The sequence below is a fragment of the Equus caballus genome, chromosome 1, assembly GCF_041296265.1.
Source record: "Equus caballus isolate H_3958 breed thoroughbred chromosome 1, TB-T2T, whole genome shotgun sequence".
Lineage (NCBI taxonomy): Eukaryota > Metazoa > Chordata > Mammalia > Perissodactyla > Equidae > Equus > Equus caballus.
This window is the reverse complement of record NC_091684.1, coordinates 40,859,447-40,874,315: the sequence shown is the minus strand read 5'-3', so window position 1 is coordinate 40,874,315 and position 14,869 is coordinate 40,859,447. Positions and strand designations below refer to the sequence as shown.

General features: G+C 35.8%; 1 protein-coding gene across 24 annotated transcripts in view; it reads left to right on the top strand.

Annotated features, from left to right (window-relative positions):
* The window catches only part of LIPJ (lipase family member J), a 43,467-nt gene that overhangs the window by 9,634 nt on the left and 18,964 nt on the right, over positions 1-14,869 (top strand). For 14 of the 24 annotated variants that reach the window (XM_023643145.2, XM_023643148.2, XM_070262505.1 and 11 more), the window contains 3 exons: positions 2,595-2,720; positions 9,248-9,359; positions 10,033-10,153. In XM_023643145.2, coding sequence (XP_023498913.1) covers positions 9,255-9,359; positions 10,033-10,153 — 226 coding nt within the window. In that variant the 5' untranslated portion in view covers positions 2,595-2,720; positions 9,248-9,254. The remainder of the gene's footprint in view (positions 1-2,594; positions 2,721-9,247; positions 9,360-10,032; positions 10,154-14,869) is intronic. The other 10 variants (XM_070262517.1, XM_070262536.1, XM_070262578.1 and 7 more) reach the window with 1 other exon arrangement.

The following is a 14,869-nucleotide window of genomic DNA, read 5'->3' as shown; positions in this document are numbered from 1 at the left end:
TTCTAATCATTATCATTATTTTTCCTCATGCTCGCTTTAAGTTTAGTTAGCTCTTTTTCCTTTAGTTTCTTTAAGGTAAAACTTCAGTTACTGATTTTCTCACTTTTCTTATTTTCTTACATAAGCAGTTATTGCTATAAATTTCTTTCTAACTACTGCTTAGCTGTATCTCACAAATATTGATGATGTATTTTCATATTCAGTTATTTCAAATATTTTTAAAATTTCCGTCTTCTTTGACCTATGGGTTATTTAGAAATGTGTTGTGTAATTTCCAAATATTTCGGTACTTTCTAGAGATCTTGTTTATTATTGAGTGTTAGTTTAACTTTATTATGGCCTAAGAATTTTGTATGAATTCTATTCTTTTATATTTAAGCCTGTTTTATGGGCAAGAATCTTGGTGAATGTTCCTTGTATGGTTGAGAATAATGTATATTCTGCTATTGCTGTGTAGAATTTTTTACAAATGTCAAGTCAAGTTGATTGATATTTTTCAGATCATCTATACCCTTACTGATTTTCTGTCTATCCATTCCACCAATCACTGAAAAAGGAGTGCTGAAATATATTCCAAATATAATTGTGAATTTGACTGTTTCTCCTTTCAGATCTATCAGTTTTTGCTTCACATATTGAAGTCTCTGTTGTTAGCTGCATACACATTTAGGATTTTGTAACTTCTTGGAGAATTGACGCCATATCATTATGTAATCTCCTTCTTTATCCGTGATAATAGTCCTTATTCTGAGTCTGCTTTGTTTGAAATTAACATAGTTAGTCCAGCTTTCTTTTGGTATGTCTTGCTCCATCCTTTTAACTTTTAACCTATCTATATATCTGTATGTAACGTGAGTTTCTTGTAGACAGGTTGGGTCTTGCTTTTTTAAAATCCAATTTGACAATCTCTGTCTTTAACCAGGGTATTTAGACCATTCACATAAAAAGTGAATATGGATATTTTTAATTAAAATCTACCATGTTGCTAACATGTTTAATTCTCCTTTGTTTATTTTATTTTAAATAACTTTTTTACTTCTCTGGGTTTCATTGAGCATTTACTATTATTCCATTTTATCTTCTTTATTAACTTATTATTTATGCTTCTTAAAACATTTTTAGTAATTTCTCTAGGGTTTACAATATACATTTTAAAATAATTTTAGCCCACCTTCAGACAATGTTATACTTTCCATCAAAAAAAAGAGCACTTGCTCACATTTTCTGTTTTTTTTAAATTTTTATTTTTTTCGGATGTACATCATATTTCGAATTCTGTATACATTATATCATGTTCACCACTCGAACACTAATTATAGTGCATCCCCTCACATTTGAGCCTAATCACCCCTTTTGCCCTCCCCCCTTCCCCAATGGTAACCACCAGTCCAATCTCCAATGCTATGTGGTTTTTTTGGTCATTTTTATCTTCTAATTATGAGTGAGATCATATAGTATTTGACTTTCTCCCTCTGACTTATTTCACTCAGCATAATACCCTCAAGGTCCATCCACATTGTCACAAATGGCCGGATTTCGTCATTTCTTATGGCTGAGTAGTAGTCCATCGTGTATAAATATCACATCTTCTTTATCCATTCGTCCCTTGATGGGCACCTAGGTTGCTTCCATGTCTTGGCTATTGTGTATAATGCCGCAATGAACATAGGGGTGCAAGTATCTTTATGCCTTTGTGTTTTCAAGTTCTTTGGATAAATACCCAGCAGTGGAATAGCTGGATCATATGGTAGATCTATCGTTAATTTTCTGAGGATACTCCATACTGCTTTCCATAGTGGCTGCACCAGTTTGCACTGCCACCAGCAGTGAACAAGGGTTCCCTTCTCTCCACACCCTCTCCAATATTTGTTGCTTCCTGTCTTGTTAATTATAGCCATTCTGACCTGAGTGAGGTAATACCTCATTGTAGTTTTGATTTGCATTTCCCTAATAGCTAATGATGTTGAGCATCTTTTCATATGCTTGTTGGCCATCCGTATCTCTTCTTTGGCGAAATCTCTGTTCAGGTCTTTTGCTCATTTTCTAATTGGATTGTTGGTTTTTTTGTTGTTGAGCTGTATGAGTTCTTTGTATATTTTGGATATTAACCCCTTATCTGATATATGGTTTGCAAATATCTTCTCCCAGTTGTTAGGTTGTCTTTTCGTTTTGTTGATGGTTTCCTTTGCTGTGCAGAAGCTTTTTAGTTTGATGTAGTCCCATTTGTTCACATTTTCCATAGGGAGAAATCTTCCAAACCTAGAAATACTTTTAAGACTGTTACTTCTATATTTGAACTGCTTTAAACCATTTATAGACTGTGTATTTACTATTCATTACTATTATTACAGTAGCTGCCAGGCAGAAGAACAGAAATCTATTTAAGGATTTTAAGGAAGTTAGAATCATGTCTTAGTAATTTTAATTTTTTTAGCTGACACTAGAGGAAAATTACCACTAACATCTCTGTGGATGTATTCTAATTTCTATGGTTGTATTTGGAGTAGCATATGGGAAAGTGGCTTGAAAAATGATAGGAAACTGGGTTTGATTTTGCATTGAAGTTAAATGTTCTCATTTTATTTTTCTTTCAGAACAATATTTGTTTTTCAGCTTCCCTATGACTCTATTTAGCAACCTTTACTAAAAGGAACACAATCTGTCATTGACTACTTTGAAGATACATACATTAGGCACCTAAAATCAACAAGAGCGGAGAGGTAGGGCATAATTTTTTTTATGGTTGTGGGTTGTATCTAGAGTCAAACTAATCATTTAATGGCAGAAGCTGACAAAAAATAATCCTCAAATCAGCTTTTAGGAAATTATATTTAGTCATATATGGGTGATAATAATGCAGTTTTTGCTGGCATGTTCATAATTCATTTAAGTACTTTTGCTAACTGGGTGATAATATTTAGAAGTTATTATTTAAAATTTCAGCTACCTAGAATTTTAGTGCTTGTTTATAAAACTTAATTTTCTGTGTCACTTTCATCTTTAATTATCTCATAAAAGTTAGTCCCTAAACATTGCAACACACCAGTGATGGAAAATTATGACGAATGATCTTAGTTGAGGTAATAATGATAATCTGCTGCATTAGGTACAAAGTTTACATGTAGAAGTAATATTTTATTTTAGTGGCACTGACTAATTCTATGACACCTGTATACATTTAATAAATGGTGACCCATTATATTCCAATTATGATTTCAACATGTAAGCGTTATAAAAATTATTAATGATATATTTTGCATTCTTTTATTTTTTAGTACTAAGCCTTTAAAATCCAGTGTGTATTTTTCTCCTATAAAACATCTCAATTCAGGGGCTATATTTTTTATCAGACATACTTAATCTTTATTTAGCTTTCATAAAATTTATACTTAAAAGAGGAGTTTCACATACCCAAATTGTTCCAAACGTATTTGAGTTTTTCAGTGAATGAATTATCAACAAATCATATTTCTTGTATGTTTCCAACTACTTTGACAAATTTTTTCAATTTTCTAAGAAGAATTAATTTCTCTCTGAAGCAGCATATCAACTTGAAAAATTAGTATAAAATTAAAGTATATTTAAAGTTTAAAGTTAAGTATATTTGAAAGCTTATGTTAACTTAGTATTATTTGTATCTAATTCAAATTAGAATTGAAAAGCAATTGTAAATTTTACAATGTCAACAAAGTGTTCTTTCAATTTTTCTTGTAGTTTTTGTAGCCAATCTACATAATGCTATTGGTAAGAAATAAAAATCTGCATATTGATTCATGTTAGAAAAATGGGTAAAATCATTATTAGTGATTTGCATTATGAAAGTTTCCTTTTAAATGTAATTTGTAGTACCTGTTTAGTAAGGTAGTAAATGAGCTTTTTCTTTCAACATGATATTGATGAAAAAAACCTTTGTCACACTGCCATTTTTTGTCTTTCATTATTGGGTATTTGGCAAATACTGCTTTTGTTTCAAGACAATCTTGAATTGGAGTTAACAATACAATAAATCTTTTAAAAATCTTCCATGACTCAACAAACGATCTCTGACAAAGAACACAAGATTCATTGTTTTCTATGTCTTTCAAGAGTTCCAAAAGTTGGTCACGATTCTTAGCATTTGCACATATATATTGAATGATTTTGACAACTGCATCCATGACACTTTTCATAAAGTCTCCTTCAGAAAACTGAGCAGAAATATTTTTCAATTTGTATTACACAGTGGAATGAAACAATAAGAGAACTATCAGTCTCTTGTGTTAAAAATTACGATAAAAAGAACAAAGTTGATGTTTCATGCTTATTGATTTCAAAACTTTCTACAAAGCTACAGTAATCAAAACAGTGTGGTACTGGCATAAATAAAGATACCTACAAATGGAATAGAATAGACAGCTATAAAGAAACCTCCACATATATGGTGAAGTGATTTTTGACAAGAGCACCAAGACCATTGACTGGGGAAAGGACAGTCTTTTCAACCAAAGGTGCTGAGAAAACTGGATATCCATGTGCAACACAGTGAGGTTGGATCCTTACCTTACACCATGTACAAAAATTAATTCAGAATGTATTAAAGACATAAGAGGTAAAATTATGAAACTCTTAGGAGAAAACATAGGGGAAAAACTTCATGACATTGAATTTGGCAATGATTTCCTATATATGACACCAAAAGCACAGACAACAAAAGAAAAAAATGGATAAGTTGGACTTCATCAAAATTAAAACTTTTGTGTATCAAACAGCACTATTACCAGAGTGAAAGGCAACCCATGGAATGGGAGACCATATTTGCAAATCATCTATCTGGAAACCAACTGATATATAGAATATATAAAGAACTCTTAAAACTCAACACCAACAACAAAAAAGCAGCCCAATTAAAAATTGGGCAAAGGACTTGACTAGATATTTCTCCAAAGAAGACATACAAATGACCAATAAGCACATGAAAAGGTGCTCAACATCATTAGTCATTAGGGAAATGCAAATCAAAACCACAATGAGATATCACTTCACACCCATTAAGATGGCTGTTATATATATACACACACACACACAAACACACACATTAACAAGTGTCATTGTGGGTGTGGAGAAATTGGAACCCTTGTGCATTGCTGGTGGATATGTAAAATAGTGTAGCCACTGTGGAAAAGTCTATGGCAATTCCTCAAAAGATTAAAGATAGAATTACTGTATGTTATGGATTGAATTTTGAGTCTCCCTAAAATTGATATGTTAAAGTCTTAATCCTAGATGTGATGGTATTTGGAGATGGGGTCTCTGGGAGGTCATTACAGTTAGGTTAGAGAAGATGGTACCCTCTTGATGGAGTGGCTTTATAAGAGGAGGAAGAGAGAGCTCTCTCTGTCTGCCATGTGAGGACATAGTAAGAAGGTGGCTGTCTGCAAGTCAGGAAGATAGCTCTCACCAGAAACTGATCATGCTGGCACCCTGATCATGGACTTCTAGTCTCCAGACCTGTGAGAAAGTAAATGTCTGTTGTTTAAGCTACCCAGTCTATGATATCTTGTTATGGCAGCCCAAGCTGACTATATGATTCACTAATCCCACTTCTGGGTATATACACAAAAAGAAATGAAAGCAGGGATTCAAGCAGATATGTGTACATCCATTTTTAAACCAGTATTATTCAGAACAGTCAAAAGATGGAAGCAATCTAAGTGTCCATCAACAGATCAATAGGTAAACAAAATGTTGTATATACATACAATAGAATATTAGCCTTAAAAAGGAAGGAAATTCTTACACATGGTACAACATGGATGAATCTTAAACATTATACTAAGTAAAATAAGAAAATCACAAAAGGGAAAATATGTTTCCACTTATATGAGTTTCCTAGAGTAGTCAAATTCATAGAGACAGAAAGTAGAATGGTGATTACCAGGGGCTTGAGGAAGGGGAAATTGAGAGTTAGCATTTAGTGAGTACAGAGTTTCATTTTAGGAGAATGAAAAAGGTCTGGATATGAATGGTGGTGATGGATACACAACAATGTGAATGTACTTAGGGCCACAGAATTGTACACTTAAAAGTGGTTAAAATGGGGGACTGACCTGGTGGCGTGGTGGTTAAGTTTGTGCACTCCACATCAGAGGCTCAGGGTTTACAGGTTTGGATCCTGGGCACAGAGCTACACACTGCTCATCAAGATGTTCTGTGGTGGCATCCCACATATAAAATAGAGGAAGATTGGCACAGATGTTAGCTCAGTGACAATCTTCCTCAAGCGAAAAGAGGAAGATTGGTAATGGATGTTAGCTTAGGGCCAATCCTCCTCACACACACACACAAAGGTTAAAATGGCAAATTTTATGTTATATATATTTTATCATAATGAAAAAGAACAATGAAACAAAACAGAAAATAACAAGTATTGACAAGAAATGGAGAAATTGGAACTCCTGTGCACTCTTGGTGGGAAAGCAAGATGGTGTAACCACTATGGAAAACACTAGGGCAGTTCCCCAAGAAGTTAAAAAAATAGGATTACCATATTATCCAACAATTTCACTTCTGGATATATATATATAAAAGAAGTGAAAGCAGGAATTCAAACAAATAGTTGTATACCTATATTCACAGCAGCACTATTCACAATAGCTAAAAGGTGGAGGCAACCCAAATGTCCATTGACAAATGAGTGGATAAACAAAATGTGCTATGTACATACAATGGAATATGATTCAGCCTTAAAAGGGAAAAAAAGTTCTGACACAGGCTACAACAAGGATGAACCTTAAAGACATTTATGCTAAGTGAAATAAGCCAGTCAGAAAAGGACAACTACTGTATGATTCCACTTATTTGAGGTAACTGAAGGCTTCAAACTCAGAAAGAGAAAAATAGAATGGTGGTTACCAAGGGCTGGGAGGAGGTAGAAACAGGGAGTTGTTTAATGGGTATAAAAAATTTCTGGAGATTGACTGCATGACAATGTAAATATACTCAATAGTACTGAACTCTACACTAAAAATTAATTATGATTGTAAGTGTTATTATGTGTATTTTGCCACAATCAAAAATTTTAAAAAAGAGTATTTGTGATAGAATTGCCAATAAATTTTCAAAAATTAAAAATATGAAAAAAATCCAATACATCTGGACTTTTGAAATAAAATAGCTGGAGCACTGTTCATTGTGATAGAAACTAATTTTTTCAGATTTAGCTGAAATTCCTTAAGTTATGTAAAAGATTTAAAATATCTGCACTATGAGTTTGATTCTTTACAGATTTTTTAAAAGTCCTTTCTTAAAAATGACAACGTTTCGGTGTAAACCTGGAAGCCCTCTGAGACAAAATATACCCAAAGTATTCATTTCATTCTCTTTTATTGACCAACTCATCTAAAACTAAAGAAAAGTACATGTGATCTTTCAAATTTTGAATCAATTAATGTGTATATTCTTAAAAAGTTTTTGTATTATTTGTTTGGTAAATTGTTTTGTGGCTTAATTAAAAATCCTTCACTATTTGTAAAATATCATTTTCACACATTTCTTTGTTGTTTTGTAACAAAATTCCCAAAGTGTAATAATTTTTGTTTAGCATTTCACCATCTAAAACTAGTTTTCTTTTTTTTGTGCAAAAATCTAAGAAGTTTTATAGGGGTCTAAATTTACAAGCTCAGATTCTGTTTAAAAAGCTTAAATGTTTGTAGGACCTTAAATTCTGATTTTAGACAATTAATTTTGTTGATTCTTTTTTGGCTTTTGTGTAGAAACGCCTTATCAAATTCACTGAAAATATCTCAATATTCAAGTGATGTCAGTGTCATGGCAGAGTGAGCTTGCCTGGGACTGTCTCCCCTCCAACATACAACAAAAAGGAACAACCATATTCCAACAGAAAATATCCTAAAAACACAAAAATCCTTGGAAAGTCATGGCAGCCACATGACGAGGACAGACAACTAAGTAGCCTTGCTACCTGACTTGCACTTTTCTGGGGACATACCCAAAAAGGAATACTTAGATTGTGACTAGAAATCTTATAAATGTTTTTTCTTACTCATTTAAATTTGTGGCTTTTTCTCTCCTCTTTGGTAGAAAACATTAATAATACTGTTTTCAAATTTGCTTGTTTCCTTCAATGAAAAGCACAGATAGTATACAAAATATAACACAAACTTAGGACAAAAGGGAGAAGTCTATTTACCTAAATTAAAGCTTTAAATTAGAAAATATTTTTTAAAAATAATTGCAGTTTAGAACTTTCAGATTCACATAACTTGTACCAAGTTATTAAAGCATTGCACTGAAGACTAGCCTAACACATATTAACAAAAGACATACCGATTATTTGCATGTAAATTATTTTCCTAAATTGCTAGTTTGTTCTCTTAAGCAAGGAGGACTATGTATGTTATGGAGGACTATGTTAGCTATATAACTGGTATTATACTAATAAAGCATTAAACGTCATTTGTCAAATTTCAGTTTTATAACAACCCTGAGAAGTAGGTATTATTCACATATTATAAGTAGGGAAACTGATGCTCAGAGAGGTTAAGTAACCTGTTTTAAATCATGTAGCTTTTGAGTGGTAGATCTGGGAGTCTTATAAACTCTCATAATGTCCTTCCACATATAGTGTCTGTCTTATTGTACAAAGCTCATGAGATCTGCAAGTCATGCTTTTTGGGGGAGGATCTATGGTTCACCAGTCTCTTATGTTTCTAGAAAGAGCTTAAGTGTCCTGCTTTCCCAGAATTTAGGATACTCAAACTCGTATTTTTGTAAACAAAATAAAATCTAGACCCCAAAAGGCCTGAATGAAAGTTGTTATGCAAACTTCCTAATCTCCCCACCTGTACCCGTTCCCTCACCCAAACCCAACAACCTTTAAATATACTTTAAGTAAGTGTTAATCTGGTAAGAATATTATTACATCATTAGTTCAGATATCAATTAACTTGCAGAATATGATAAAGCTCTCAGAATTGGGCCAAACAATAGTATAACAGAGACTTCAAAGATGGAATTTGTGCCACAAAATAGAGTAGTTGGAAAAGCAAGGACTTTGGAAGGAAGCAGGCTTAAATATGAATCCTGACTGCCCATTGTACATTGTGTATCCTTAGACAAGTTATTTAATTTTTCAGACTCAGTTTTCTCATCTGAAAATTATAATATTCACTATCTTACAGAGTTAAACAGTCAAATGGTATTACTTGCTCCAATTTTAGTAGTATTAACATCTCCCTTTTATATGTAGATCCAAAATGTGGTGCTTTTTCAAAGTGTTGTCTTTCATCCTAATTTTTGGAACTACTCATGGTGCCTTTCGATATCGAAGATCTGTGAACCCTGAAGCAAATATGAATATTGTAAGTTGCTAGGTAATGAATGCTAAGCTGCTGAAATAAAGGGAAAGCTACTCTTCAATTTTAGGATGTTTTAATTTTAACATACCTACAGGCAAATTTATATCTCTGCATTCATGTATTTTGATATTGGTCAACTAATATTCCCCAACTACTACTCCATAACTCACAGTTTCCCCTTCAGTCTTATTCTATCTCTGTGATTAAAAAATATATATAGATAGATAAATAGGTCCATACCTTCGTTTATAATTCTCTCTTCTATACACTCACATATGTACAAATTTCAGATATCAGCATAGTTATATGCATAAACTTGCAAAAATTTATAGATACACATATATTTTAAAATTGTATATGAGTGAGTAGGTAAAACTATGAGTGATTAGTAGTTAGAAAAAAATTATTAGGTTACTTCTTGAGATATCTCTTTGAGGGCAGGGTTTTATTTTTTGTTTTCTTTTTCTGTCAATCCCTAGTGTATAAGACTGACGCTTAGTAGCTATTCTATCAATATTTATTACTGAATGAATCAGTAAATTAGTGAAAATAAAAATAGGCCTGAGATTGAGAGAGAATACAAAGCTTCATTTTTACATTTTAGGTTGGAAATGGCAAACAATTCAACTTAATTGACCAATAATCATTCTAAAAGGTTTGCTTTTTCTTTATCTAGAGCCAAATTATTTCCTACTGGGGCTACCCAGATGAAGAGTATGATATTGTAACCGAAGATGGTTATATCCTTGGCCTTTATAGAATTCCTTATGGGAAGATAAACAATGATAACAATTCAGGTAATGCCCAGTTCAAGATAAATTGGTGAATGTCTGGGGCCTGAAGTTCTTAACTTGTCCATTTCTTCTCAGTGAGTTTAGGAGAAGAAAAGAATTTGAAGATGAAGGTCGTTTCTCGTATATCTCTCCACATGCCTCAGGAAGAGAACCTGATTCTCCACTAGCTTTCTGTTCACAGAGTGGTTTTAATGTGTGGTGGAACATAAGTTGTTCCTTCCAGATTTTCTTTGTGGATCACTTTGCTCATACGTGTTGATTCTCTAGAATTTTCTTTGTTTAATGAGGGGCTTAGAAATGCTCCGAAACACACTAACACTATTCTGTAGGTTTGAAGAATGGCTGGTAAAAATTTCCATACTGGTCTTTATGGCTCTCTTCTTTAATAATCACAAAGAGATCAGGTTGCTAGCAGCCTCACGACTCTTTATTCTAACAATAGGTACATTTGTATCAGCAGAGTGTGGTGCAAAATGCAGCAGAATTTGTCACTAGGGTTATAATCCTAGGTCTGCCACTTAACTAGCAGGGAGTCAGGTGTGTGTGATTTATTGATGGACTACTGTCAGGAGAGAGTAACGTGGAAATCAGGATAAGGGAAGGAGAAGGAGCTAAGGAAGGACTCAGCTGCAATATGATCTCAGAAGAGCTCCTGAATCCATGAACTGGACCACAGAGGTGGTCCCACCCTCAAGTTAGAGAGCTAGATTTTTGCATTCCCACTTCAGTCACTGCCTGAAGGCTACCCTTAGAAAGAAGTGTAATTTCCTGGGTAAGGCAATTCCCATTTGGCTGGGGGCAATTCTACAGAGAAAGGGACAATAGGCAACTCTTCAAAAGCAACACTCACAACAGCTGGGAGAATGGTTGTCTGTTTAGTAAAGGAAATCTGGATGCATCTCCAAAATAATCTAATAGAGTACACCCCTTGCACTACTCAGATCCATTTGTCTTTCACATTAAGTTTATTTCATCCAGGTACAGCTTTTCCAGGATTCTTGTAGGTCAGAGGAAGATTTGAGGAGCAAAATTACATCTGCTTTTGCAACTGATCCTAAAGCCATAACTGATACTCATAAATTCCTGCCTCCACCACCCATTGTATATTCCCCTCCCTCTCAGTTAGCTTGTCTCGTGTTGTAAGCCAAATCCTCATCCTTAAAAGCTACTATATCCAGAGCAGGTCATAGTTGCTGTACTTGTACATTTACAGTTAAAATAGGGCATAGGAGTAACAAAAGATGCCCCTGTGGATCACCTGAATTTATATATATTTTTCCCTGTTCTCATTCCCTGTATCAGCAGTCCTACTCCTCATGATGATCAGAGCCAATTACTGCTGCCTGTATAGTAATGCTTTTCTTTGCCTCCCTGTTTCTAACACGAGGAGCCCAAAATGGCAAGGCAGCAGTCATAGCTTTAAGTTTATTAGGATGCTGGTGGAAGCATTTTCTCTCTCAGAACAAGGGTCTCTATATCTACAGAGCCTAAAATTGTGAGGATAGAAAACACAAATCCCTGAGGGAGTTACTGGGAGTGGTAGTGAGTGGGGCCACTCTTAATCCTACCCCTTTTTTCCTAAGATCCTTGTATTCTAGTAATTGGAGGAATCAGAAATATATTATGGCCATTTGTTTAGGGTGTATAAGGAATCTTGAAGGATAGCACCTATATTTACAGGATATCATCTTCCAGCTGGCAGCTCCACTGAGCCTTCAAGGTGTTATTTCATTGCTCTATCAGGCTGGCAGCCTCATGATGGTAGTAATGTGCTAGGGTGTAGGTACCGTGGTCATTTGCCAATAGCTGCACCTTCTTTGACGTGAAGTGGGTTCCTTGATTTGAGGTAACGTTATGAGGGGGTTCCGTGTTGGTAGATCAGACAATCTGTGAACTCTTGAGTAGGTGCTAACTGTGGTCCTATTTGGAAAGAAAGGCAAATCATAGCAGAAATGTGTATCAATCCTACTCATAATGAATTGTTGCCCTTTCTGGGAGAAAAAGCATGTGATGTACCTAGCATGTCTCCAAGTGGCTGGTTTGGTCTCCTCGAGGGATGGTACCATAGGAGATCTGTTTTGCTGGCAGGTCAGACTTATTGCCCTGGCAGTAGCTAGATCTGCCTTGGCGAGGGGGCCCATAATGATGGACCAGTGTTTAATCTACGTCCCTGCCACCATGGATACTCCTTTTGTGAGCCCACTGCACAAGCACTGGGGTGGCCAAAAACAGTGCCCAGCTGACATCTATTGGTTGAGTCATCCTATGCACTTGGTTGTTTAGTGTACTCTGTGTAGTATTTGTTGCCTTTCTTACTCCCTTCCGCTCCATGTACATGGATTGAGTATTGTTCTGGAGGCAAGGTGGGGAAAGAATCAGAGAAGAGTATTTTGTCCTTCCTGTATGGCTGCTGTTCTCTCTCACAGATATGCATGTGAATGGACACTTTCATAAAACTCTTTCCAATCTTTTCTCTGAGGTTCATTTTGGGTTCCCGGGAAAGAATTTGCAGACTATAGACTTCCCAGTTTCTACTGAACTCAGAGGCTTCACACTGTCCTTGGAGCCTATACCTGGCCTTCACTAATTCTTCAGTTATTCTTTTTTTTTTTTTTTTTTTGAGGAAGATTAGCCCTGAGCTAACTACTGCCAATCCTCCTCTTTTTGCTGAGGAGGACTGGCCCTGAGCTAACATCCATGCCCATATTCCTCTATTGTATATGTGGGATGCCTACCACACCATGGCTTTTTGCCAAGCAGTGCCACGTCCGCACCCAGGATCCAAACTGGTGAACCTCAGGCCGCCGAGAAGCGGAATGTGTGAACTTAACCGCTCTGCCACCAGGCCGGCCCCAATTCTTCAGTTATTCTACCTAAACTATTCTGATTGTGTTTCCTCTCTTCTTGCAAGCATCTGTCTCTCCTCAGACTTGGGATCAGAGTTTTGCTCTGTGACATCAGCTTTCTGATGAGTTTTTTAAAAGTCATGAATTTGAACTTAGATCATTGTGAGAATGGAGCAATACTTCTTCTGGCTTACTATATATCCCAAAAAGGAAGTGGAAATTCTCTACTTCTGAGCTTTTAAATTCTTCTGGTGTCCTCACCAGTGAGTGTATTTTTTTTAATTTGGTAAATGGAATATCCTCCAAGCCCCCCCCAGGGCATATTAGTCAGTTGGTGGATATTCTGGTCTTGTTTAATAGATTTAGCATGCCTACAGATGAGCCCTTTTATTATTTCCTCCACAATCTGCTATTACAATTCTGAAATTTTCTAAGCTTCAAACAAATAGCAGAATGTCAGGACTGACCTCTGGAACCATTGCCAGTCTGTTAAATTCTGTGTCGTAGGAATGCGTTACCACATGAACAAATTCATCCTTATCCAGGCTTTGATCCAACACCCTCAGGATCTCTCCCAGGCATACTCTCCCAGTTCCTGCTGTTACATACATATTAGCCAGATTTTGTAGCCCCTTTAGTGTGTAATCTCTCCTTTCCCTCAGCAGGCCCAACACTTCTTCAGTTAAGCCATGCTAGAATTTAATCATAGTTACTGAATGAGTGTCCAGGAAGGGATTGGGTGGATCTTGAGGAGAGGAAGCTTTGTTCTGAAAGTTATCTAAGTAAGGGAGCCATTATCCTCTAACAAAGAGGAGCGGGTGACTTCTGTAGTCCCAGTGAGTTCAGGGAAATCTGGGTTTCAAGGTTCTGAAGCTGTTCTACCCGGATATCCTCATCTTAAGTCTCAGAGTCCTACTTCCCTATAAAGGCTCTGAAAACACATGAGTTCTTCCCAGAGCTGAGAATTCAACCTTCCTGAAGTTCTACCATTCTTACAGTTAGGTCCTGACCATGATTTTCACCTCAGTTTTCCCTCTGGCTATAGGAGATGAAAGTGTTTAGATGCTGCCAAAGACATCTTATGACTTTCACACTTTGCTTTGAATTGGTGATTGATTTGCCCTGAGCCTCTTAATTTCTCTCTTCAAAACACCATTGGTACTTAGTAACAGCTACCTGATTTCCAAGTCCTCATAATTATATTTCCTCTGTACCTCTTAACTGTCAGAGATATTGTACAAATCAGTCATCCCTTTCCTATATCATCACAGGAATCATGAGTATTTTAGCCATTGGAGTGCTACAACATGCAAAGTTCTTTCAATACTCCATCTATAACCAATGATGTGATCCTCATTTCCAGCCAACCAGCAAGTAATCCAACTCCATGATCCCATCCTTAAATGTCTGCTTCCTCAATCACTTTTAGTAGTAATGATGCGGGGTGAGTGAGCCGAGGAGTCGAAAGAAAGATTTATTGGACTCTCAAGGTCTGGCAGTAGTGCTGTTTTATTTAGAGAATAGTATGGAATAACATGGGGACAGGACCCATGGGCAGTCAGAGCTGCTGCTGCATGGGGACAGGACCCATGGGCAGGAGGAGCTTCTGCTGCATGGGGATGGGAGTCATGGGCAGGAGGAGCTGCTGCTGCAAACATGGGTTGAGAGTAGGGCTAAATTTAAGGCATAGCTATGTGAGTTATCTCTTTACAAGACAAAAGAAAGAATATGTAAAAAGAGTTGTTAAAATGGTATCAGTGCTGGTAGGGTCTGGTTATTGGGTGGTCCTATAACTTTTAGATAAGAATCAAACTGGATTAAGTAAATGGCAGAAGCCACCACCTTAAATATTATCTTCAGTTAAAGACAAAGG